This window comes from Pieris napi, chromosome 10, assembly GCF_905475465.1.
Source record: "Pieris napi chromosome 10, ilPieNapi1.2, whole genome shotgun sequence".
NCBI classification, from domain to species: Eukaryota; Metazoa; Arthropoda; class Insecta; order Lepidoptera; family Pieridae; genus Pieris; species Pieris napi.
In genome coordinates this window covers 762,178-788,750 of record NC_062243.1, presented here as the reverse complement: position 1 = coordinate 788,750, position 26,573 = coordinate 762,178, and the positions used below count along the sequence as shown (strand labels likewise).

Sequence of the window (26,573 nt, the reverse complement as noted above, 5' to 3'; positions counted from 1 at the left end):
ACCGAACGAGATGAATCGTGACGCGTCGAATCAAACATCAAAAGGGTTGCGAGCGAATCAACAAGTGTAGTTAGATACGCTGTTCTCTGTACCAAACAAAGCAACTAGTGGAATTCTAAGACGGAGGCAACGATCGTGAAAACTGGACCGGACATGTGAGCCGCGGCCGTGACCATATTACAATCACTTTTCAATTAATAAAGAAGCAAGCACCTGCAGAATGCAACTGTCACTCGGGAGCGTTCAACACGCGGCGACCGCTTCCAATCTCACTTGGCTGCACTTGTCCAAACGACGTGACAACTATGTTTACGTGTTAGCGATGAATACACGGGCACAGGCACAGGTGTACCGGTCTCAGGCCGTAAAGACAAACGCGTATGTTCCGCGCGGCGGTTGGCGCGTTACTAAATGTGAATGTCGTCAAGTGGCGCACTCGCGCCGATGGCGACTTAGCCACTCAACAATCGCAACTTAAAATACCTATGTACGTAACTTAGCTCCACAATATTTTATAGTTTCGTAATAGTATTACTCGATTACTGTGCACCGTTTGCGTCTAATCGATGTCACGATTCGGGTGCGGTCTTTATAGCTGAATAATCCTGTAGCCGAGTGAAAATGATTCGGCAACGACGCAAAAGACATCTACTAAATCCACTTCACAATACGTTGAAATATTTATTGCTCCAAATAACAAAGGTTACTTGAAGACGTAAATATTACATTCGGCGCGGTACATTACGTTCTCATTCTCTTCGAGATTTTATAAAGGCAAATTTGACATCTCAGTAAAACACTTAGTTTCTTACAGCAAACATTATTTTTTGAGGTAGGACATAAATACTTGTGCAACATGTTTTGTATATAATTAAATTGGCGTTTCCTTCGTAAGTTTTCCAAGATACAATCTCTGTACTATAAAGAGAATTTCGGCTACGCAAAAATCAGTGGCTTATGTGTGAACTGAACAGTTCGTGTACGATAATTATTTCATTACTACCTTACGACGGCTCAAAAATTAATATTGTTTAGTTGTCTGTGTTGTAGGCCTATACTAGTAGTTAGTGGCGATTCTCATTCCTTCAAGTAATAAAAATATAAGAATAATTTATATTATTCTGCTGATTTTTAACATAGCAGACCACCAATTCATTGTTATTATATCTTAGTGCTTGAAAACAGATATATCTACATATATTTTTTTAAGAAGTTGCTTTTCAATTGTTTTTATATGTTATTAAATATTTTCTTTACTTGCATCTTTTAGAGAATCTGCGAGAAAAAGGTTCTACAAGATCCTGAAAAATCTTTACTACACTATATGTTGGTACGACGTACGGTTAGGTTGTCTGAATACGAGAACATCCTTGAATGATTGGGATGACAGTGAATGAAATGTGGGATGAGTTTTAATTATGGACTGTTTGAATATTCATTGCGACGCCGACGCTATAGACACCTAAATTGAGGTCGTGACGCTGTACTTCGGGGTATTAGATCAGGGAGAGTTTGCCATTAGGGAAAATTATTGGAATTTTCGGGGAAAACAAATACGTCAAAAGCAGTCAATAGCTTTATAATTGTATTCTATATCTTTAGCAAAATGGTATTAAAATTGAAGTTTATATTTTCCACTTCACCAAAAAGGATGTGAGGAAATATTTTAAAAAGCGGGAAGACTTTATTTAGCAGTAGTGTCAATTTAGTTTTTTAATTTAAAATATTAAGTATGAATTGTCGTTTGTTTAAGGTTTTATTTCAGTTTTCTTTTTATTGTCTATTAATGTATCGACTTATTTTTGCTGTTTCATATATATTTTGTTTAATTATGTAATCTGTTTTGGCTTTGTATATTGTCTAAGTGTTTTCTTTTATGACAAAGATATTTGTAGCTGTATAATTACGTATAAATAAATAAATATTCGTCTATTAGATGAGCAATTTCAAATATATATTATATAGTTTGAGTACCGGCTAAAAATAAACATAGCGGCAACGCACTTGCGAGCCTTCTGGAAATGTGAGTGCCCATGTATTAACATCAGATGAGCCTCCTGCCCGTTTGCCTCTTATCACATCAAAAAAATGGCCCAAGGAATAAGCCTTACGAAACTATTTAGAATCCGTTTAAATTGAATAAGACTTTACAAGAGCACGGAACATACACATTGCAAATAGAAATCGTTCCAATTGAGGTTTCAAAGAAAAATCTTGTTATTAAGTAGATATAATAAGTGAATAATCTAAATGATATCAAACAAAAAAATGGCGTCAAATATCTCGATATTTTATTGGAAAAGCATGTATGTTGAGGCAACACGATAAAGCCATATGCAAATAGCCGCCTCCCGTGACGAGTAAGGCTCAGAGCTGATAGCTTACTAGTTATTGAGAATTTTGGGTCAATTGACAAAAATAATATATAATCAAAACCTAGATAGATGACTTTTTATTTATGGATTTATTAAACGGCAAATCGGTAGTGCGTGGCATGAAACGTGTACAAAAGTATACCCATCAACATTCTGGAGGCGGCAAACATTGCTCAACTTCTAAAAATAAATAATAAAGTAATAAACGAGTTTTTAATTAATATTCCAGGAAACCCTACTATTTCAGTTACAGAAATAAAACTTCTTTTACAGATTTAAACGCCAATTCCGTAAATTAGATGTTTTCCAATTCACCTTCAGGCTTTTTCCGTAAAGCTTCAATTTATACCCATGTATTGCGTTTATTGAGTGAAAGTGACGTTAAATACATTTAAGGGATTCAATAAGATATGATGTGCGAATAAGGATTGAATAATAAGATCAAAGGCTGATTTCGATTCTATAGAATTTATTTCTCGTTGTAAGTAGAGAAAAGAAGCGAAAATGGAACCGAATCGTGACGCAGTGGTATCTACGAAGTTGGAAACGAAAGAAAGGAAGGCATATAAAACAGGTCCAATATAGATTCGAACCGCTAGAGAACACCAAGATTGAAAAAAAATCGAAAAAGCCTTTATCGAAAGTGTGCTTACCTTATCTACTTTAATACATTTTTGAGGTGAAACTTCTTTAGGCGCATGAGGGTAAATTTTTACGGAACGTCACGAAGATGTGCAGCAAATGATATTCATTCATAGTAAAGAGGCTAGGCTGTTGATTGAACGGCTAATTAAATCAGTTGGCTGCGACATATATATTTAAAATTTACGCATTCCCTGCACTAAAACAGCCAAGCGAGCCCGACTCATTCCAGGCATTACGCTACTCAGAGAACCGGCTGAGCAATACCCACTTTAATCACCTCGGATAGTTCCAGCATCAAACAGGCCTTTAGGGCCGCTTTTACATTCTACCGGACCGGAAAGGTGGCAGGAGATGAGCGAATCTTTTACTTCCTCTTGCGCCTGAGAAGGTTGGAGTTTTTCTCGTCACAAATAATTAATAGTTTTGGAAGAAATGTCACAGTGCGTTTGCTAACACCTATATGTGCACAGTTTTATCTCCCGTAGGCCAGTCTCAATAGACTTTAGCCGATTTTCTTTGGTCGAACCGGTTGGCGCCGGTACTCTGTACATTTCGTAATTAATGCGCGATACAAAATCTCAATATTTGTGGGAATATATTATGTGGTGCTTACCGGAGTTTTGAGCTGGAAATATACCCATCCTTAAAACTGCGTCTGTAGTTTCTTATTTAAAGCGTAGAAATAATTTTCAATTTCCTTTGAATGATTAACTTTAAATCGTTTCGCAGAAGTTATTGTTGAAGTTTGCGTAAAGTAATTAAAGTGTTGAGATTTTCGCTTTGTATCGGGTTCAACAATTTGCGGTTTTGTAATTATCTCTTGAGTCATTGCTTATATGTATACTCCGACAAATAATTAAAATTCAGGCCCTGCTATTACACAAAACAAAATTTAACTGTGAATAATATTAGGAGAAGTTAAGAAGAGCCCGGTTAAGCGTGCAACTCTCATCGAAAAAATGGTTGTCTGTAAAGTCGGTTTACGGACGATAGTTTAACGTGACGACATAACAAAACATTGCTGAAATGATTGCATACTTAAGTCTTCGAGTGGAAGAGAGATAGATGCCGTGCATGTGTACAATGAGCAAAACAGGACAATGTGCGTAACGGGACAATGAGACATGCTTTTTCGTGCGTTCAGCTGGCGTTCGTCGATTTATTAGACATTGTCACGTCAAAATTGGCGCACGATTCTTCAGTCTTCTCATGAGTCTTACCTATACGCGTCACCTCCGTATGTCAAAAATTACACAGTACCTAACACTCGAAAAAGACAATCAAGTAAATCGTCTTTGTTCTCGACTCTTAATCTTACGCCAAAATGTCGAAAGACAATGAAGTATGTATCATGTTAATTAATATTGACAGCAGAACTTTTTTATTTATGGTAAAATCATACTTTGATTTATTTATGATGTTTTATTACAGATATAACATTCACATTATGTACTTTTCACTTAGTTTAAATCTTCGCAACCCTTTATGTGAGCCCTTATATAAAAATTAAACACCGTAAATATTCTACAGTATATCAGTAAACATTCTATTCCACATCGCTTTATCTAAAATAATATGTTTAACTTTTGATATATATCTATTATTCTTATTACACCCAACATATGTACTAAACCACTGAACTTATTTTAGCCGATGCACAGATTGAAGCAGTTCGTCCCGACGTGGTGCCCACGCCTCACAGGATTTGATTTGATTTTTAAGGGGGGCAATCGAAGCAAGCAGGTAAGGTGCAGCAAGTATCAAATAAAATTATATAGAAAAATCTTTATTAAAACTATTTGGAATTTTTCATTTTTTACAAATTTACTTACTGTTTCGATAACAACTTCCTAGTATTTTTTTTCCTTAAACCTATCATTTAAATTTCTTCAGTGAACAAATTTTTTAATATATAACTTATATGAATATAGGGGGCATAAGAATTTTAAGTAGGCTAAGGTAAAAGTCAAAATCATTTATTCATTTTGATAACACAATGTGTAACAAACAATTTAGGTAACAAATGAACGTCAATAAAGAAATACATCTTAAAATGCTAAATGCTTCTAATTTTACATCTACTGTCAGTTGTCTAATCAAGGGCGTAGAACGGACGAGAAGAACTGGCAATAAACTCTCCGCCACTCTTTTAAGGTGGCACAAAAAAGGTTGGGAAACATTGGATTAATGAAATTTTATCAATGATCAACATTAAGTCAAGATGGACGATACAAGGTCTGTCTGGCATATATATAAATACTCGTAATGTACACTTAACATTGATATTTCTTTATTGACATCCAGATACATATCAATTTATTACAAAATGCGAATATATGATGTAAAGGATCTGATAAACCAATCAGTAACATAACTCGCTAAAGTCGATTTTCACTTGTTTCATATAAATTCGTTAACTTTTATGGACGTCGGAGTCAATTATGCGCCAAAAACGTAAAAACAATGATAACAATAAAATTTTATTCGCAATTTGTGAACAGGTATTCCGGATGTTGGAAATTAGTACCGTTTAAAACTAATTGATTTGGTTTCCGCCAATCTTTTACTAACCTATTTGATTAACTATTTTTATTGTCGAATTTCTAAAATGGCTTTGATTACAAGAAACTTAAAAAAGCTCCTTAGACCCTTATATAAAAGAAAGTACTTGCCTTACCTTGAGGGCTTTTTGCGATGTATCTTACAGTCCAGCGTCAATAAGCTCCCATTCCCCGCGTACTCTCGCAGATTAATAGTTTTCTCGACTCTTCGCCGGAGAGCGACCTACATGAAGCATATAAAGTGTTATATATTGTGATTTATAAACTATGATTTAAAAATTATGAACAGCAACACGTTTTCTGCTAATTGTATACCTAATAATAGCTTTTAATTGTTTATTGTATAAAATTGGCCAAATTTTATATAAAATATTTTATTTTTTTCAAACTCAAAATAACTTTATTTATATAGGTAAACAAATACACTTATGAACGTCAGAAAAGAAGTTAAATAATTAATTGTCCATTTACTTGTACTACCAGTTAGCAAGTCAAGGGCGTTGAGCGGGCAAGAAGAACTGGCAAGAAAATTTTCCGCCACTCTTTTTAATCGCTAAGTTTTGAGTCATACAAATTGTTTCAACTGGAGCAAATCAATCCCAAGGATTTAAATATTCGTCAATCAATTTAATTTGTGTTGTAAATAAACTAATGAATAAAGTACAAACTTATATTTTTGACACGTTGAACTGTATTGGTGCGTCAAGCTTATTTTGTGAATGTTCCATGGACCAGACACATGCTTTCGTGAATAAAATATTTATAGTTTCATTGTCATCAGATCTTGATAATATTTTTAAGCAAAGTAGCCAGCTTCGGCGGCACATGATGAGAATAACATAAAAAAACAATGCGAACATGATAACCGTTTATGCACAGATAATTGTATAACTTTTTGATTAGAATTCACTTAGTAATAAAAAGTTACTTGTTGAAAATGAAAAAGTGTTTAGAGTATCAAGTATATTAAACGTGTTAGCAAAAAATCATATGATGAACTGCTTAGTTCAGTAATCCAGTATACAGTAAGAAATAATAATAAGAGAGTAAAGTTAAACATTTTACTACTTAATTTAAATAATATTATTGTTCCATAGATGCAATTAATGTAAGTTTTAACAATTTAACATTAATATTTTTATCTGAACTGACGATAATGGATTATCTCTAACCACTAGCTGCCGTCAGTCAACATATAATTGTTGACAACTGACAGCTGAACACAAGTTTCAAATCAACTGTCAAGTGTCAACACTCAATTGTCTGGAGTCTGGACTCTGGAGTTAAAAATTAACTATACATATTTTTTAATAATTTAAACATACAAATGAGTGCTTATTAATATATCTTATTTAACATATATACGTAGTCATTTTATTACATTGATATTGTTTGACTGTTTAATTTTGTATTAAAAATACCTACATCTCTCAAGGTTTCATAAAATATTAAATAAACAAAACTAATTTTTTTCATGCGCTATCAGTGTTTATCGGTTACGCTCATTATAATTACAATTGTAGATAAGATGTTTTCTTTAATTTATTCACTCCATTCAATTCTAACACTGTGGTCGCGAGCACGTTTTAAACAAAATGAACGGAATAGTACAACAAAAAATATTTGTTTCAAGATATTTATTCCAAAATGTAAACCATTTTATGAAAAGAATGTCTTCACATTTTACATTTTTCCCAGATGAACACAGGCCCATAGAGGGTGAGTGATATTTTACATTTTGGTAAGGTTAATTAAAAATTGTTTAATATCTAATCAGCTGCCAATTGGAAATTGTTTACTTATGATACTTTTACCACCAAGATCTCAGAAGATTTATCCTATTATGCCATGATGTCCAATTTATTATATAATAATAACTTTTGCTTTTCACACAATTTTCCACTGTTCAGGTCAGGTCAATTATCATTTAATTAAATATGTAAAACATTTTAAATGTTACATGAGTTTAATGTATATGGCACATACATAAACTAGCTATAGACTCTGATGTGTGCCGTGTGATGATTTATATATATTAATAATTTATTATTTCAGGTGATACAACAAAAATGAATATGATGCAAGCAATCAATAATGCCATGGATATTACTTTAAAGACAGATTCAAGTGCAGTTTTGTTTGGTGAGGATGTAGCCTTTGGAGGAGTCTTCAGATGTGCCCTTGGCCTTCAGGTATCAAAATCATGTTTATATGGTAGAAACAGAAAACGTTGATTTACATTGTTACATTTCATCACCTTGCCATCAAATCACAATAATATTTGCATAAAGAGGTCCACATTGTGTTGTCACTAACTAAATGTTACATAAGAAAATTAATAAAAGGTAAAATATGTTGATTATTTATTCTGAATGTGGCATTAACATAGCTATTATTCATTTGTACATAAAATTTTCAATGACACAAATCTATTAGGCTTTTTGGATTCTTGTAAAATTATGCTAAAATGGAATACTTTTTCAATACATTATTTATGTAAATAAAACTTCAATTGCAGATTTAAACATTTATTAGCATTGAAGCCATAACTGGAATGACATATCACCCACTTCACAAAATATTATCAAATAAGAATAAAACCCAGATCTATAGATGTGATCAATGTAATGTGTTATGTGTAATATATTTATAAATTGTATTTGTTGTCTGTTTTAATAAATCATCATAGTGGCGGATCTGATCTGAAATAATGTTAGTTTTTGTCATAACTATTTTAATTCATATTCTGTTATTATGAAAATTGGCATTCAAGCTAACAAAAGGGTTTTTTTGAAACAAAATAAAAATAGTTAATTAATTTAATTAAGATTTATTTAATTACACAGTTTTCTACAAAAATCATATCAAATCCGTCACTTTGCAGACTGAATAATTTGAAATTTAAAACACATGGAATTCTTTTTTAATGTAACCGTAATATTTAGTCAATGCAGCATAGTATACAAATATGATAAAAAGTGGATTTTGGTTTTTATCAAATCCGACATTGTTCTACGATCATGACAAAATGTTTATATATTATGTGTGGCACTAAATTGTACAATCCCAATATGAATGCCTTGTGCAAGTGTTTATGCACATAATAGTTTTATTATTTTATTTCAAGATTCCTATAAGACTATACATTGTAAGTTGAGTATATCTGTCTAGTACTTCCCTTTTATATAAACTGATACTAAAATATGTCAAAACCATGATCTGATACTTAGATTCACATCCCATGTACAGAATGTGTGTGTATCATTTCAGGAAAAATATGGCAATGATCGAGTATTCAACACACCTTTATGTGAGCAAGGTATAGCTGGCTTTGGGATTGGATTGGCCACAGCAGGTGCCACAGCAATTGCCGAAATACAATTTGCTGATTACATTTTCCCAGCTTTCGATCAGGTAAGTTAAACACTATGTGTTGAGATAGAAGTTCCTGGGTTTGTAAGTGAGTTTTATCAGCTATTTTTATGTGATGTGTTTGATCTAGTAAAGACTTGTGGGTTTGGTTTTTTTTTTTTTTTTTTTTTTTTTTATAGAACGGGGGGCAAACGGGCAGGAGGCTCACCTGATGTTAAGTGATACCGCCGCCCATGGACACTCTCAATGCCAGAGGGCTCGCGAGTGCGTTGCCGGCCTTTTAAGAATAGGTACGCTCTTTTCTTGAAGGACCCTAAGTCGAATTGGTTCGGAAATACTTCAGTGGGCAGCTGGTTCCACATAGTGGTTGTGCGCGGCAAAAACTGCCTTGAAAAACGCTCAGTTGTGGAACGGCGGACGTCGAGGTGATACGGGTGGAATTTCGTATTCTGTCTCGACGTCCGATGATGAAATTCAGCTGCAGGTATTAATCCGAACAACTCCTCTGAACACTCTCCATGGTAAATGCGGTAGAAGATGCAGAGTGACCCCACATCTCTACGCAACGCCAAAGGATCAAGCCGCTCGGAGAGGGATTGGTCGTCGACGATTCGAACCGCTCTGCGTTGTATACGGTCAAGTGGAAGGAGCTGGTACTGGGGAGCCCCCGCCCAGAGGTGAGAGCAGTACTCCATGTGGGGCCGAATTTGCGCTTTATATAGTTGCATGCGGTGGCCCGGAGTGAAGTACCGCCTCGCCTTGCTGAGCACACCAAGCTTTTTGGAGGCTAATTTAGCCTTTCCCTCCAAGTGACCGCGAAACTGAACGTCGTTCGATATGTCAACGCCAAGTATTCCAATGCTGGCTGTGGCTTTAAGAAGAGTGTTTTCGAAAAGAGGAGTAGCGACAAAGGGTGTTTTTTTAGCGGAAAACGCGCAAACTTGTGTCTTCTTGGGGTTAAATTGGACTAGGTTTTGTCTGCCCCAGTCTGAGACTCCACGTAGTAGAGTTTCGACTTCAGACACAAGTTTGTTCCGGTACTCATCAACAACTGCCCGAGAAATACCTGCCCGGCCAGTGTAAAGAATATCCCCAGTGCTGTCATCCGCATAGCAGTGAATGTTGCTAAGTTGCAACATATCATTGATATGCAGAAGAAATAGGGTCGGGGATAGAACACAGCCTTGTGGGACCCCAGCGTTCACGGGTTTAAGGTCGGAACATGCTCCGTCGATGACGACCTTGATGCTCCGATCGGCCAGAAAGCTGGAGATCCAATCGCATAATTTCTCGGGAAGCCCATAGGCTGGAAGCTTCGAGAGCAGTGCTCTGTGCCACACCCGATCGAAGGCTTTCGCTATGTCCAAACTTACCGCCAGCGCCTCCCCCTTGGACTCAATTGCTTCCGCCCACCTATGGGTAAGGTATACAAGGAGGTCACCAGCTGAGCGACCACGACGAAAGCCGTACTGAGAATCGCTAATCAACTGGTGACCTTCTAGATAACTCAAGAGCTGGCAATTAATAATGGTTTCCATTATTTTGGAGAACAAGGAGGTTATAGCTATTGGTCGATAGTTGGACGGATCAGAGCGATCGCCTTTTTTTGGGATCGGATGTATCGAAGCGGTCTTCCAGCACTTCGGGACAGTGCCGAGCGAGTACAGGTACCGGAAAAGGCGCGTTAAGACCGGAGCCAACTCAGGAGCACAAGTACGCAGCACAATTGGGGGGATACCATCCGGCCCGCTCGACTTATGAATGTCCAAGGAAGACAGTGCTTTGCGGACAGCACGTTGCCGGAATGTGATTTCCGGCATCGAGGAATCACACCGCGAAATGGTCGGTGGTGATCTCCCTCGGTCATCCAAAGTCGAGTTGGACGCGAAGAGACAGCCCAAAAGGTCGGCCTTCTCCTTCGCAGTGTGGGCCAGAGAGTCATCCTCCCTGTGCAGTGGCGGAATGGAGGGCTGACAAAAATTCCCCTGGACAGCTTTGGCGAGAGACCAGAAGGCTCGAGTCCCTGAAGGGAGTTGGGCCAATCTCTCGCCAAATCTGGCAATGTGCTCTGACTTTGCCTTAGTGATTTCTCGTTTGAAGGACCTGGAGGCTGAGTTATATGCTGTTTTAAGTTCGCTGGTATTGGCATCACGAGATTTCGCCGCTTCCGCCCATGCCTTAAAGCATTCTCGCTTTCGACGCGAGGCCGCCTTGCAAGAACGTTTAAACCAGGGCTGAGACTTGCCACCGATCGGCACCGCAGAAAATGGAATAAAGAGTTCCATGCCCTGCAGAACCACTTCGGCGACAGAGGCGGCGACGGAATCTGGAGCTTCCGGCGAAAAGCACATAGGCCCCCAAGGGTAGGACGCAAAGAAAGACCGCATCCCGTCCCAATCTGCTGACTTATAGTGCCAAATACGGCGACAACCCATAAAGCGGGGCCGTGAAGGGCGCGTAGATGGCACAGTACTCCGGACCACACAATGATCTGATGAACCCAATGGCGAGTCAACAGAGACTTGATAGTTCTCCGGATGTGAAGTCAGCAGAAGGTCCAACAAAGAGGGTTTATGACCATCCACATCTGGTATTCGCGTAATCGCAGGGACCATTTGTGTCAGGTCGTAGGCTAAAGCAAAGTCGTGAAAGGATCTTCCCGCGTGATCGGTAGTTTCAGAGCCGAGCCAATCGGCATGGTGGGCGTTAAAATCGCCAAGTATCACGATTTCAGCGGTAGGAACCCTTTCGAGCAGGGAATCTGTAGCCATTTGGATGTGCTCAATGAGTCGGTCAGTTTCGATATTTCCGCTATGGGACCTATACAGGCATGCGTAGAATCGCGGATGGTCATCGCAGTCTACGCGCAGCCAGAGGTTAGATAGGTCCCTTCCTTCAAGCGTCCCGAGGCGACGAGAACAGATATCCTCTCTGACGTACACGCAAACTCCCGCCCGCGGCACAAATGAATGTTCCAATTTGTACCCCGGGTAGGAGAGGTAGGAAATATCAGCCGGGGAGGAAATCTGAGTCTCGGTAAGAAAGAGCAAGGCCGGCTTCGCAGTCTCTAAATGGTAGTGGACTGCGTTGATATTGGTATTGAGCCCCCTAACATTTGTGAAGTCCACGGCGAGTGTGGACGGGGGTGCCTTTGTAGGTTTGCTCCGTTTGCCCCGAGAACGAATTATGTTATTTTTTCCGAGCGCAGAATTGCCCCCCCCAGAATACGAAGGGCAGCCTGTGCGTCCACCACCGGGCGCAGAGTGTCCCGGTGTTGGACGCCCAGAGGGGGATTCTCCACCGCGAGCGCGTGTGGTACCCCCCTGGGGTAGATTCTGTCTTTTTTTCTGCACCTTCATATTTCTTGTAGAGGGGGGGGGGGGAAATGGGCTCCGGGAGTCTCTCTCACCGCACGAAACGCGAGTACAATAAGGCAAACTTATTGCATCACTTCACGCCGGTTTTCTGAGAGACAGTGGTACTGCCCCGGTCGTGCCTGCCCATTTGGCTGAAGCCCGAAGGCAACAGCATGGCACTCCCACTAGGAAGGGGTTGACTGATTGCGCTGATGAAATAACCTCTGTCACAGGTTATTTCACCAGTGGGCGATGGGGTCGTCACGTCCCGACGCCAGAAAAATAATTGCTAAAAAAATATTAATTGTTTTCAGTTTAGTCTCAATCAAAGATATTCATTTTGTATTTTTTTTTTCAAATTGTATGTTTAATCAACCAACCAGGCTCCAAAAGATAAACCACTCCTTATATGGAAATTGTATTCGTTTTTACAACAAACTCCCAAGCGAAATTAGAGAATTATCACTAAATAAATTCAAAGCCCTCGTTAAACGAAAATTAATCAACAAAGCTTTTTATAAATTTGAGGACTACTTAAATGATCCTAATCCTTGGGATTGATTTGCTCCAGTTCAAACAATTTGTATGACAATACTTGGCGATTAAAGAGAGTGGCGGAAAGTTTCTTGCCAGTTCTTCTTACCCGCTCTACGCCCTTGACTTGCGAACTGGTAGTAAATGTAAATTTACGATTAATTTAACTTGACGATTCAAAAGTGTACTTGGTTACCCACTTGAATAAAGATATTTTGAGTTTGAGTTTGAATATTATATTTTATTTCAGCTAGTAAACGAAGCGGCGAAGTGTAGGTACCGCTCTGGAGGCCAGTTTGACTGTGGGGGCCTAACAGTCCGAGCTCCCTGTGGAGCAGTGGGGCACGGGGGTCTGTACCACTCACAGAGCCCTGAGGCCTTCTTTTCTCATGCACCAGGTCTTAAGGTATGTAATATATTTGTATTTGTTGCGAATTTAACATTATAATAGTACTATCCTCAGTGACAACACATTGATAGTATTTGAAAAAAATAAAAATTTGTTGTTTTCCATTGCAAATAGACATACATATATTACTACACAGGAAAACAAAACTTTTCTGAATATGTCTATACTGTTATTTTCCAAAAAATACAAAGTTACCAGATTGTATTATTCTTGTCATTAAATATTATATCTTTAATATATATAAATCACGTGTCACGTTGTTTGTCCGCGATAGACTCCTAAACTACTTAACCGATTTTAAATAAAATTTACACACCGTGTGCAGTTTTATCTAACTTAAAAGATAGGATAGCTTACATCTGAATTTATACCCGCAATAATATTTTATTGCAAAATATTTGTTTATTATTTGATAGTCACAATTCTAACAGATGGCGCTGTGTTGAAAGTACCAACGTTTCAAATAAGCTGCAATTTAATGGCATTACTACCAAAAAAGCATGGTGGTCCCCATGACTGGTGTTCTCCTACCGTTTCCCTTGAATAGTTACTACGATTTAATATAACTAAAACCTTAGCCACAGCAACGCTTGGCCGGTTTGCTAGTCCTATATATTTCATATGTGGTGTATTACGAATTACAATATACCAGTTAAAAACAGTTTTGTAAAAAATCATAGGTGGTAGTCCCCAGAGGCCCAATTTCAGCAAAAGGCCTCCTCTTATCCTGCCTCAAGGAGAGAGATCCTTGTGTGTTTCTGGAACCGAAGATCTTGTACCGAGCAGCCGCCGAAGAAGTGCCCACGGACAGCTACGAAATACCTCTGGGAAAAGCACAAGTTTTAAGAGAAGGCTGGTACTACTTTTACCTTTTTTTTAGTTGAACTTTGCCTATTCAATTGTGTTTAGCCAATATGGAGCATTGTTTCATTATGGAATCACATTGCTTAAATTTGAGAAGAATAAAACCTATGAACTAATATTTTTGATTATTGGACAGAGGGTCATCGGGTGCTTTAAATAATAGAGGATTTTAGTTTTACCACTCGCGAACAACAATAGAATATAACCGAAATAATGAATTGCTAATAATTGCTATGCAACGAATGAATGCAATGTAACAGTTGAAGAGAGTGCCTACGTCTGGCTTTACTCTCGGGTCGTAACTCCCATGATATATAGGAAATCGCCACGCTTATAAAACTAAGAAAGTCTAAGTGAGCAAATGTAGTCTTGGCTCGTACACTATTAACGAAATCGTGAGATAAATCTGCCTATTAGGGTGCAGAATACTACTTATACATAATAGTGTATGTTTGGCAGTGAAATAATGATCATATTTATTTAATAGGTGATGCAGCAACCCTAATAGGCTGGGGCACCCAAGTGCACGTACTTCTAGAAGTGGCCCAAAAAGCACAAGAGACGTTAGGAATCAGCTGCGAGGTCATCGACCTCATGTCTATACTACCTTGGGATGAAGAAACCGTTTGTAATGTAAGTGTCTATATTCATTATTCCTAATAGTACGAGATCCGACCGCGTGATTTATACGTTCATATGTTTGATTAATAAAATATAATTTTTATCGATATTTATAACTAAACCAATGCAGATCCGCAAAGGTGGCCATCCAAATTTGGCCGCAATTAATTTTAATTAAAATGTAATTAATTATTTATTTTTGAACAATTACGTTCACTTGTAATTGTTAAAAAATATATTTCATTAGAAAGAAATATACCTGAGATACCGAGAAAGTTCAAGGTGCCATCCCTCACTTGGCCGCAACCTAATGTCAGCCAGGTGTAAACAGGTATAATTTCGTTAAATATATACGTTCATAATGTATTATCATGTTATACATACCAAATTGAAGATTAATTCTTTCCCTACATGATGAGATATAGGTGCCTATGCAAAAATGCCCGCAAATAGTGACTGCCAACGATTAAAGATAAATAAAAGCGAGAGAAACTTAAGATAAACACCCCATGTCGAATAAAGATAGAGCATCCCAGCTGCTTGTCGTTTTTATGCTACTGCGCATGCGTCCATAGATAAGGTGCTCAACTAGTAGCTCGCGTATTTGCTTGGAGTTTAAAATACTCCAAAAATTGAGCAGTAAAAATAATATGTCATAATAATTAATCTACCAAACTAGTGTTTTCAATATTTTTTTAATTATATTCAACTAAAACAATATTGATATGATTGCAATATTCAGTACGGTATTTAGTTGAGCACCTTATCTATGGACGCATGCGCAGTAGCATAAAAACGACAAGCAGCTGGGATGCTCTATCTTTATTCGACATGGGGTGTTTATCTTAAGTTTCTCTCGCTTTTATTTATCTTTAATCGTTGGCAGTCACTATTTGCGGGCATTTTTGCATAGGCACCTATATCTCATCATGTAGGGAAAGAATTAATCTTCAATTTGGTATGTATAACATGATAATACATTATGAACGTATATATTTAACGAAATTATACCTGTTTACACCTGGCTGACATTAGGTTGCGGCCAAGTGAGGGATGGCACCTTGAACTTTCTCGGTATCTCAGGTATATTTCTTTCTAATGAAATATATTTTTTAACAATTACAAGTGAACGTAATTGTTCAAAAATAAATAATTAATTACATTTTAATTAAAATTAATTGCGGCCAAATTTGGATGGCCACCTTTGCGGATCTGCATTGGTTTAGTTATAAATATCGATAAAAATTATATTTTATTAATCAAACATATGAACGTATAAATCACGCGGTCGGATCTTAGACTATAATTAACACTATTTTAGAAAGTATTCCGTCACCACACTTTTTTAACAAAATTTCTTCAACGTCTTCGAAGTCTATTTTTTTTTTTAAATTTACCCTCATGCGCCTAAAGAAGTTTCACTTCAAAAATTGCTGCTTTTAAATGTTGAAGAAAGATGAATAAAAAGAATTTCTTTTATTATTCCGTTTCAGTCCGTGAAGAAAACGGGCAGATGTCTAGTGGCTCACGAAGCGCCCTTGACAAGTGGATTTGGCGCCGAATTAGCTGCTACTGTACAGGTATACTTTATATTTGCGGTCTCCGATCCCTAATCATATTTCTAAATTAAGTATTAAAAACCAGTAGTCGGTACGTAATTCGCTCAACGCTAGATGGCGTTTTAACAGCATCATTTATAAAACGTAGAAAAGTTTTCTTTAAATGGCTGTGACATTTTTGCCGCCCTTGCCTCTTCAAATGTCCAAGATTATTATTCGATCCAACAATTTCGTTGCACGTAAAATAATTTTTGGGTTTGATTTTTGAGCTCATCAGTAGTAGGAATGACAAGTATGGGTTGATTGAAGAGAGAAACACATGTTAATACATAATTAAATAAATGTTCTGCAATTTCGCTCGTTTCACTTAAGCAACGTGTGAGCTGAGGGTGCAGAGGTCGATTACTGGTTGGGGGTTGGGTAAAATATCAGAAAACCGTTTTTTGAGGTTGCAAAAAAAATTGGTTCCCAAATTTGCCGCCCTAGGCTTCAGTCTACACGGCCTGCTAGTAAACCCCGCCACTGTTTTAGTATAATTTTGATCAGTTGAGCAGACTTATTACCGACTAATTGCGTAACGGATTTCGATTATATTAGTTTTTTAACTAAATCAAACTGTTAACAGGTGAGATATTTTATCGGTGTCTGGTATTCTTGACTCGACACACATTGACATTTTGTGATAAATTTTCTTTTTTAAGTTTGTGTAAAAATATGTGTTCCAGTCGGAATGTTTCCTGCACCTGGAAGCCCCAGTGGCTCGAGTGACAGGATGGGACGCGCCCTTCCCTCACGTTTTCGAGCCTTTCTATCTTCCCGACAAGATGCGCTGTCTCAGCGCCCTGGAGAAGCTGCTTAATTATTAGTTTTGTGAAATGCTGTAATTTTATTAAGAGTAATAGGTCCAGGGGTAGAGGAAAGTATGTGATAGGCGTATTTGTATGGAAACGTCACGTTGCAATAGGGGCGTAATAAATTGTCTACGATGACATATAAACTTACCACGTAACTGTAGCGATTAGTATCAGGTAATTCCACATGCGGTGGAAGAACTTCATTGAATTCGGGTTTGTTATTTAGAAGTTAAGGCTCTTTATTATTACATGGGAGGCTTACTGAATACTTGTCAATATTAATTTTACTATGCAAGTTCTGATGTATAAATATTAATTATAAGCTTGTGAATCTTCAATAAATATTATAACCGATCTCGGAGTTTTTATTTACACTAGTAGTTTGGTAAGTGAATTTTAGTGAGAAATGTTATATTTTTGAATATACATAAATATGTATTCAAGACGAGTCACATTTTAACCAAACCTCAACCTTTGACTCGTGTTAAGATAATAACTTCTATCTCAATAGAAAAGCAAAGTATGTAGATAAAAAAAGAACAAAAATTCTAATTATTATTTATTAAAAGTAAAAATCAATCCATAAAATGTTACACTAAGAATTAGTAAGAGTAGAGGTACTTAAACAAAATATTAATGTCAACCTTATAAATAAACACACTTATATTGTGGCACTCGCAACAATATATGCTGAAAATTAAAATACAAAACTTATAAAAATGAGAAATTAAAATTATACCCTAACAACAAAATTATAATAATTGTTCCAAAACAGTAAATTCAAATAACAAATGCGAGCCATTTTGACTCTTTTTAACTTATCTTAGAGGTTTAAAATTCAACTTTGTGATGTCTCATATTTACAACGGATTTGTTTAAGGCGTATTACTATATCTAGGGACAACAATTTTATGTAGACAGACTAAAGCATTTACAATGTTGTGCATTAACAAACAAAATCACCAGAAAAACATTCCTTTCACGGAACTAAAAGCTAAGTACTCGAAATTATTACAGCGGCCGTCCACAGAATTAATTTTGTTACAATAAAATAAATAATCTGTTTTTACGTCGGGACACACGTTAGGCAAAAATTTATTCATCCCACGTTTTTCGTTGACGAGACGGCTTCAGATAGGGCCCGGAGGACGGTGAATTGGGAAATCGCTGCATGTAACGCTCCAGACGCAGGTATTTCACAGTGATTAAACGGCCTTCGTACCACCAGCCGTGTAGGCTCTTGTACACGATGCCGGCATCATCTGAGGTGGCACATTTCACATATACACAGCATGAAGCCCTATCGATGTCGATGTGAAGAATATTACAACGGTCACATTTCTCCAAAATCACATCTTGAATAACGGTGCATAGGTTTTGGTTTGTATCGTTTTTCTCAAACATACTGCGAATTTTCAGGCAGGGAGTTGGCGAAACGGTCAAGTTGTTGACGGATCCTTCTTGCGTCTCGAAAGCTTGACCTTGCCATGAAGCACTGCGCTTAGGGCTGCTGTGAGAGGCGACCCACCGCCAAACTCTGCCGTCTTCGCCGTCCACAGACTGGACTTCCATTCGAACTCTACTTTCATTTTTCTGAATAAATTGAACGGCAGCATCCCAAATAGATGACATTTTCTCTCTATTCTGTGGGGATATTAACGTATCTCTGACGTGATCTACTGATATGTATGGCTCACCGCTGTTCTCGGTCTCCTGCGATATTAGATCGATAATTTGTTCTACCATTGAATATATTTCTTCACTTTTTCTCTTTTGATAATTTATATATAGTTTATAGCACTTTTGGGCTCCGAGCATAGCCACTGCCATCACCCCAATGATAAGAAATGTTGATCCAGCCGAGTATAATGTATTGACAAATAAACATGACACTGGTGTGGAAGGATCGGACAGAGTTAAGGCAACCAGACCTTTGTTCCGTTGTTGAACAACAACATCTGTGGACAGCAGTGTGAAGTATTCGACATCTTTTGTGTACAAGTTTTTAAGTTGTACAACATTGATTCCCCATCTCGGGTTGTGAACCAATAACACTTGTAAGTTATCTAGATCTTTTCTACACTGACTGTCATCTATAGCCTCGGCTCGTGCTCTGGCAACGTCAAGAATTTCTCTTTCAGTCATATATGGCATCACCCCAGCCTTCCCACATTTGTATGCTGCAGCTCTGGCAGTTAATTCGGGATGTATTACTTTAAGCAAATTCTTAGCATAAGTGACTTGTTCTTTAGGCACACAGTTAACCCCAGGCCTGTTACCTGGGATATTTAGTTGACATATTGGAATTACACTGTTTTGGTCGTCAACTACTGATATTATGTCATTCCTCTTAACTATATACATAAAAAATAGAAAAAAAAAAAAAAGTGCCACTAAAGCAACAAGAGCAAGTGAAACAAGATTATTTTTTAAAAAGTTCTTATCGTTGGCTGTTTTGTAATTATCAGCAGTAGCCCTTGAGACACCAGTTATGTACGACCTGCGAGGAAGTATTGTGCTTCCATTTGTTGCATCTCTATCTACGAAAGAAGTTGGAGTTTTTGGTGGATCTGCTTTAAGAGCAGATAACCGCCTAGTAAAGTTGCTTAAGTATGGAGATTCTACTTCATCCACAGAAGAGAGATTTGACTGGTACGTAGATGTTGTTGGCTGAAAAGGACTCACTGAAGGTCTGTAAGAACTTGCAGATGGTTGGTATGTGCTACTTGATGGCTGGTAGGTACTTGTAGATGAAGAGTACTGAGATGGTCTATCTCCTAAGGTTGACGTCAATCCAAGCCTTGATCTTATTGAATTTAAATGGTCTGAAGGAGATAGTGAAGAATAGTTTGTAGATAGCGAGGGGCGTGAGAAAATTGATGTTTTAGGTGGGCTTGTGGAAGATTCTTGAGCTGGGAGTGTGCTTGAGATGTAGTCACTAGACCTAGAACTGCTACGGAATGGACTGGTTTTCTTGTCAGCATCAACATCGCTATCCGATCCAGTTTCAAAATCCTCTTGATCATTGGCGTAAGTGCGCGTCACACGTCGAGTAGTAACTGTCTCCACTTTTTCGTGGGTGCGTACCGGCGACTTTTCTTCCTCAGACTCTGACCCGTCAGAGTCACGTTTAACACTAGATATTTTTTTAACAGGTGTACGTCTCGTCTTGCTCGTGGACGGCGGTAACATAGCGCCTCCCGTTGTGGCTCTGCGATTGCGTTTTTCCTGTATACTACTGGTATCCATATCTACTTCTTCGTCACTTGAATAGCGCGCAAGCGACCGCCTGTTCTTAACTTTACTATCAACACTGTTGCGAGGGGCTTTGTTGTCTAATACCATTTTTAGCTTCTTTACGAGGAGTTTTCTCGTCGACGCCGTAATAGGCATAACGGGGAACCCATGCTCGGCCAATTTTGTCCGAAGTTCCGCGTCTGACATTGAATCTACTTGATCGGCCATTGTGAAACCTGCAAGAACAACACCAAGATTCACAACACAGAACTATGTAACTTAATAAAAATAATAGTTATAAATCACTCTTTAACCTTAATATATAATTCGGGTACAGAAAAATTACGTCAATGTATTACAAACTAAAAATTCACCGGCGCGTCATCCCACACGCGCTAAGAACGTTACTTGAATAATGTTGCCATTTAATATTAATATTTTTCAATTTGTGGATTTCACATTATTTGCTCTATTTGAAACTGGCTAAAATTACGGGAATATTAAATTCATATTAAATAAGAAGAAATACTAAATCGAGATTTATCCTCAGAATATTTGTCATTAGGTAACTTAAAAATATAGCAGCATTATTAGAAAAATGCTATGTTTTCATAAAAGTTAATAAAACTACTACAAAGATAAGTTTTTATTGATTCGATTGTACTTGTGATAAGACAAATTATAAAACAATTGAGTAAAGCGTAAATAGTTGTTGGATGGATATAGAATTGTGTGATTTTTTATCACAAAAACACAAAAATGAAATATCCAGATAATTTTATCCTAATGCGCGATGCGATGCTCTCTTTAGATTTTATTTAAAAAAATCCTGATGCCAAGGTAAAAGAATAATTCTGTGTGGCAGGGTGAAATAAACATTTTTTTGTATTATCTGTGGTCAAAATATTTATCCTAATCTATGGTAGATAACTATGTATATAAATTAGAAGAATATCAATATTCAATAAGGGCGGGAGGTTAGGTTAGGTTTAATATATAATTAAAGAAAATTCTACGAAAGACTAGGCGGTATGGTCGAAAGACCTTCGCCATGGGCGAAAAGAGAACATCAATGAATAATGGCGGTAAATTCATATAACCTTTGAACCTTCAGCAAGATTTAAAAAATCCTTTTTCAGATTATTTATTCGTGAGTAGGCAAATAGTTACTTTTTATTCTGTTAAGTATTGACTTTAAAAAGTTAATAATTCTTTCATGATTTCAAAAACCCACCAAAACGACCAAGTCAAATTGGATCCAATAATAGTCTTAGGCTAGCCGTATTTAAATTCTGAGGTGGTATTTGAAATTTGAATTAGACAAGCGAAGACATTATTTACAGGCATACTACGTCATCGTCGTTTCCACTATTCTGGGACCATATTGTGTCACGTGACTGACGTATAATAATTATTAATGTTTTTATTATGGATTTTTAGATAAATTTATTATTGTAAACAAGTTGTTTTACTTCATAACGCTTGTAAGTGACATGTTTATACATTTAAATATGTATGGCACAGAGCACTGCTCTCGAAGCTTCCAGCCTATAGGCTTCGCGAGAAATTATGCGATTGGATCTCCAGCTTTCTGGCCGATCGGAGCATCAAGGTCGTCATCGGAGGTGCATGTTCCGTGAACGCTGGGGTCCCACAAGACTGTGTTCTTTCCCCGTGTTATGCTTATTTCTTCTGCTGTGTTATTTCTTCTGCATATCAAAGATATGTTGCAACTTAGCAACATTCATTGCTATGCAGATGACAGGGGATACTCTTTACACTGGCCAGGCAGGTATTTCTCGGGCAGTTGTTGATGAGTACCGGAACAAACTTGTGTCTAAAGTCGAAACTCTACTACGTGGAGTCTCAGACTGGGGCAGACAAAACCTAGTCCAATTTAACCCCATGAAAACACAAGTTTGCGCGTTTTCCGCAAAAAAAACACCCTTTGTCGCTACTCCTCTTTTCGAAGACACTCTTCTTAAAGGCACAGCCAGCATTGGAATACTTGGCGTTAACATATCGAACGACGTTCAGTTTCGCGGTCACTTGGAGGGTAAGGCTAAATTAGCCTCCAATGAGCTTGGTGTGCTTAGCAAGGCAAGACGGTACTTCACTCCGGGCCATCGCTTGCAACTGTATAAAGCGCAAATTTGGCCCCACATGGAGTACTGTTCTCACCTCTGGGCGGGGGCTTCCCAGTACCAGCTCCTTCCACTTGACCGTATTCAACGCAGAGCGGTTCGAATCGTCGACGACGAATCCCTCTCCGAGCGGTTTGATCCTTTGGCGTTGCGTAGAGATGTGGGGTCACTCTGCATCTTCTACCGCATTTACCATGGATAGTGTTTAGAGGAGATTTTCGGATGAATACCTGCAGCCGAGTTTCATCATCGGACGTCGAGGCAGAATACGAAATTCCACCCGTATTACCTCGTCTGCTGTTCCACGACTGAGCGTTTTTCAAGGCAATTTTTGCCGCGCATGGTGCGCGGTTCCGAAACAATTCGACTTAGGATCCTTCAAGAAAAGGGAGTACCAAATCTTACAAGGCCGGCGACGCACTCGCGAGCCCTCTGGCATTGATTGTCCATGGGCGGCCGTATCACTTAACATCAGGTGAGCCTCTGGCCCGTTTGACCGTTTTTCTATAAAAAAAAACACATTATTTTTCATACTGCCTGTTTGGTGTTATGTTATTATGTTTGTACTCTGAGTTTCAGAAAAGTACAACTTAGTATGTAGAAAAGAGCAACTTTTTAAAATTATTATTTCAGGTGAATTTATGGCCTAAAACTAAATAATTTAGTAGTCAGTCAAATTTCAGGGAGATTTAATTAAACAACAAAGCATCCATCAAGATTTATTTGTAGTAAAAACAATGTTTAAAACCTTATACTCTATTAAAAATGTTATACAAATACACTTTTCACTTAACATAAGTTCTTAACATGTTCTCTAGTTCCCGTTGTTGTATTTACATACACTTACAATGTTATACATCTCTTAATATTACCAACAAGAAGATTTTCTTATCCAGTCCTATAATGTAGACATACAAAAGTTTTATAGCTTCAACATTAAACATATCAATTCCTTAATACAGTTTTTTTTATTTTTATGGCTTTGTAACAATTTTCAGTATAAATAGACCATAGAACATAAATTAGTAACATTTAATAAACTTATGGTTACCTCTGTGCAAAAAATAATGATGTACAGAACAATTATTAGTAATCATATCATTTTTTAGTTTTTTATATTCTATTATAACTTAAGCGAGCTCTATGACTAAGTTCTTATATGAATTAAATCACAATTAAAATAATTTATTGTTAAAAAATAGAGGAATTATATTTTTTTGAATTATTTATAAATGATGGTGTAGAAATATAAGATATTTTTTATATAATGACTCATGTACTAAAAATAGAGATCTCGACATTAGTTTTGCCTTGATATGATTTGTATTTGCATAATTACTTAAGAGGGTGCAGCCGTGAGAAGGCGAGATTTCGATATTTTAGTGACTTTTGACATGCTACTTTTCACATAATCGAAGCTTATTAAATAAAGAAATGTACAATTATGTAAACATAAAGTCTTATAGAAGTGTACTGCAAAGGAAAATTTTGGTATTTAATAGTACATCTTTGTTTAATTTGTCATTTCTTAAAAGCAAAATTTCAAAAGCGCTCGTCAGAGCTCACTTTGAGATATGAAATTACCATTAAGCTATGTAAATACATTTTTTTAAATATTTTCGTAGGACAGAATATATAGTCTATTGGTGAACCACAGCGGAAAATTTTAAAAAATTATATATTTTAATAATTACGCACCCATTTTTATAAATGACTTATTATACGATTTTGGAAACAGCTTTTTATGAGAAAAGCCCGATTTTATTCGTTAAAACTATTTTGTATCGATTAACTAAGGATGAATAAATAATAAAAGTAAATTTACATAATTATTATACGACGATAGTTATTACAAACTATTATTGAAAATGGCCTATATAATTACGCGCACGGGCGAATGTGATTTAGTACGCGCCGGGTCATCCCAGAGGGTGGACGTATCGCTCATTTCCCGCGCGTCTAAAAGTTGATTGACCTTACGTACGACCGAGGTTCAAAAGGAGTATAGTGCGTCATTGGATTTGATACTTTAGTAAGTAAAATTTCTAGTTAATGTTTCTTTCGAGTTGTCATATCGCAATTTTGCTAAAAAATAATATTATTACAGGCATGGGTAACAAACGCAAAAAATATAGTTGCAGTAGAAATGCGAAGTCTGCAGCGAACGCCAGGCAATCAAAAAGGTAAATTAATTTCGCGATATTTTTCTGTCATTTACAGGTAATTTGGTATGTAAGTAAAATCTGTTCATCGTTACTGTTTAGTAAACAATTACGGCGTACTGACAACTGAAATAAAAAAAAAGAGCAGAACCTAGTTCCTGTTGTAAAAAACTTGTTTGGTAAACTTATAGCTCACGTGTCCCAAATAGCCTTGCATTCTAAAAGTTTACTCTGGAATGTCAACAACAACAGAGCCGAACAGTTTAATAGCATTGTGGCTAAGCATATAGGGGGAAAAAGAATAAATTTTTCTTTAAAAAACTCTTATACTGCCAGGTATTATGAAATGTCTAATTGCTCTTTCCTTTATATTACGAGTAGAATAGAATAGAATTTGTAGCATATTGTTTGTGGATAATGGATATTTTATTATTATTATAGGTGCCATGCTGCGGTTGTTGCATTTAATACCGGTAAACCACAGTACAATTTATACCAAACTAACTTCAAACAAAGTCCGAGGAAAGCTGTAAAAATTCTGGAGTTGCGCCGGCGTAGGCGCAATATTCATCGCCGCCGTCAAGGTCCTAAAAGGAAAATAATATTTAGTAATGAGAACCGAGACTACGGAGAGAAATGCCAAAAACCAGATTTGAGTCCAGAGCAGTACGACATAGCCAAAAGTTTGTTTTTGTCTAATTTGAAAGAACTTGTGGAAAATCGTCATGCCGTTGAACGTGACACGGTATTACAAGCTGAAAGTGCGTTGTGGCTAGAGCTCCGTAGATGCCTGTTGACAGCCTCATCATTCAGCAAGGTAATTTAAATATTAATATAAGTGCAGGTTTCTTCCTGGAATGTAACTCAGCTATCCGTACTAAGCTATTTTTTTTTTAGATTTGCAAGAGACGACCCAACATAAGCTCAGCACCTCTTGTGAAGTCCATCGTATACTCGTATTCGTTGGACAAAGTGCCAGCCATAGAATATGGTAAAAGTAATGAAAAATCTGCTATAGACCAACTACAGCAACAAGAAAACATCGTTGTGGAAAAGTGTGGACTTTTCATCGACAAAGAGCATTATTTCTTGGGTGCATCTCCCGATGGTCTCTACAACCAGGGAATTATTGAAATAAAATGTCCATATTCTGCACGCAACATGGATGCTGAGGAAGCGATAAGGCAGCGCAAAATTAAATTTTGGAAATTGGACGGCACCGTTAATACCAACCACGATTGGTATTACCAAATTCAGGGGCAGCTTCACATTAGGTAACTGCAGCATTGTTAATATTTTTTCATATTATCGATATACCGTTTAGGCGCGTTTCGTTGCACGAGCTATACCAATCGTAAATTGAACTAAACGCCCCTAAAAAGGTGTACATCTTTTAACCCTCGGGAAGTCTGGTGGGTAAAAATCAAACGGCGTGCCTGGTGGGTCTAACGTGAATGTAACGATAATCATTCTCACATTTTTTTTTATGTTTCAGCGAAAAGAAATTGTGTCTTTTTGCTGTGTGGACTGGTCAACAATTTCCACTTAAAGTGGAAGTAATATCAAGGGACGAGGGTTTTTGGTGCCAAAAAATGAAACCGAAATTAATCAATTTCTACGAAAAGTGCCTCTTACCTGAATATATCGACCCCAGGAAAAGCCGGTCGATGCCAATCAGGAGCACTTTTTTGTAAATAATAAAATCTAAAAATGTAATTTATGATGTATCATTTACCCAATACTAGTTTGATAAAAATTAAAAAGTTTCATGGGGGCACACACACGTGACCGTGTATATCAAAGTATCAATATTATTTTATCCTACTATTCCACGTTCGAGATAGCGCTTACGCACACAGACGCATTTTGTTGTTGTGTAG

The 26,573-nt window shown here is 37.2% G+C and overlaps 4 protein-coding genes across 4 annotated transcripts in view; 2 read left to right on the top strand and 2 right to left on the bottom strand.

Annotated features, from left to right (window-relative positions):
• LOC125053244 (terminal nucleotidyltransferase 5C) overlaps positions 1-424 on the bottom strand; it is a 161,454-nt gene extending 161,030 nt beyond the window's left edge. Inside the window, exon 1 of the mRNA XM_047654497.1 lies at positions 214-424. The gene's annotated coding sequence lies outside the window, so the exon portion shown is untranslated. The remainder of the gene's footprint in view (positions 1-213) is intronic.
• A 6,582-nt stretch (positions 425-7,006) lies between these two features.
• LOC125053247 (2-oxoisovalerate dehydrogenase subunit beta, mitochondrial) lies at positions 7,007-17,504 on the top strand. Its single transcript, XM_047654506.1, has 8 exons — positions 7,007-7,300; positions 7,637-7,773; positions 8,852-8,995; positions 13,094-13,249; positions 13,933-14,104; positions 14,604-14,749; positions 16,231-16,317; positions 17,022-17,504. Exons 1-8 carry the CDS (start codon positions 7,177-7,179, stop codon positions 17,160-17,162), a joined length of 1,107 nt encoding a protein of 368 aa, XP_047510462.1. The 5' UTR covers positions 7,007-7,176; the 3' UTR covers positions 17,163-17,504.
• Positions 17,505-17,696: 192 nt separating this feature from the next.
• LOC125053241 (inner nuclear membrane protein Man1-like) lies at positions 17,697-20,833 on the bottom strand. Its single transcript, XM_047654491.1, has 2 exons — positions 20,702-20,833; positions 17,697-20,623 (listed from the first exon to the last, which is right to left on the bottom strand). The coding sequence occupies exon 2, from the start codon at positions 20,613-20,615 to the stop codon at positions 18,246-18,248; it is 2,370 nt and encodes a 789-aa protein (XP_047510447.1). The 5' UTR covers positions 20,616-20,623; positions 20,702-20,833; the 3' UTR covers positions 17,697-18,245.
• A 3,499-nt stretch (positions 20,834-24,332) lies between these two features.
• On the top strand, positions 24,333-26,387 carry LOC125053089. Its single transcript, XM_047654299.1, has 5 exons — positions 24,333-24,563; positions 24,639-24,714; positions 25,135-25,510; positions 25,591-25,967; positions 26,189-26,387. Exons 2-5 carry the CDS (start codon positions 24,641-24,643, stop codon positions 26,385-26,387), a joined length of 1,026 nt encoding a protein of 341 aa, XP_047510255.1. The 5' UTR covers positions 24,333-24,563; positions 24,639-24,640.
• Positions 26,388-26,573: the final 186 nt, after the last annotated feature.

Bases quoted from the DNA above. Each gene is read 5' to 3' on its own strand.
- LOC125053089 (XM_047654299.1), top strand. From the start codon at position 24,641: ATGGGTAACAAACGCAAAAAATATAGTTGCAGTAGAAATGCGAAGTCT. The intron at 25,511-25,590 runs GTAATTTAAATA...TTTTTTTTTTAG, and splicing joins CAGCCTCATCATTCAGCAAG to ATTTGCAAGAGACGACCCAA. The intron at 25,968-26,188 runs GTAACTGCAGCA...TTTATGTTTCAG, and splicing joins CAGGGGCAGCTTCACATTAG to CGAAAAGAAATTGTGTCTTT.
- LOC125053241 (XM_047654491.1), bottom strand. From the start codon at position 20,615: ATGGCCGATCAAGTAGATTCAATGTCAGACGCGGAACTTCGGACAAAA.
- LOC125053247 (XM_047654506.1), top strand. From the start codon at position 7,177: ATGAACGGAATAGTACAACAAAAAATATTTGTTTCAAGATATTTATTC. The intron at 13,250-13,932 runs GTATGTAATATA...AAAAAATCATAG, and splicing joins CTCATGCACCAGGTCTTAAG to GTGGTAGTCCCCAGAGGCCC. The intron at 16,318-17,021 runs GTATACTTTATA...TATGTGTTCCAG, and splicing joins AATTAGCTGCTACTGTACAG to TCGGAATGTTTCCTGCACCT.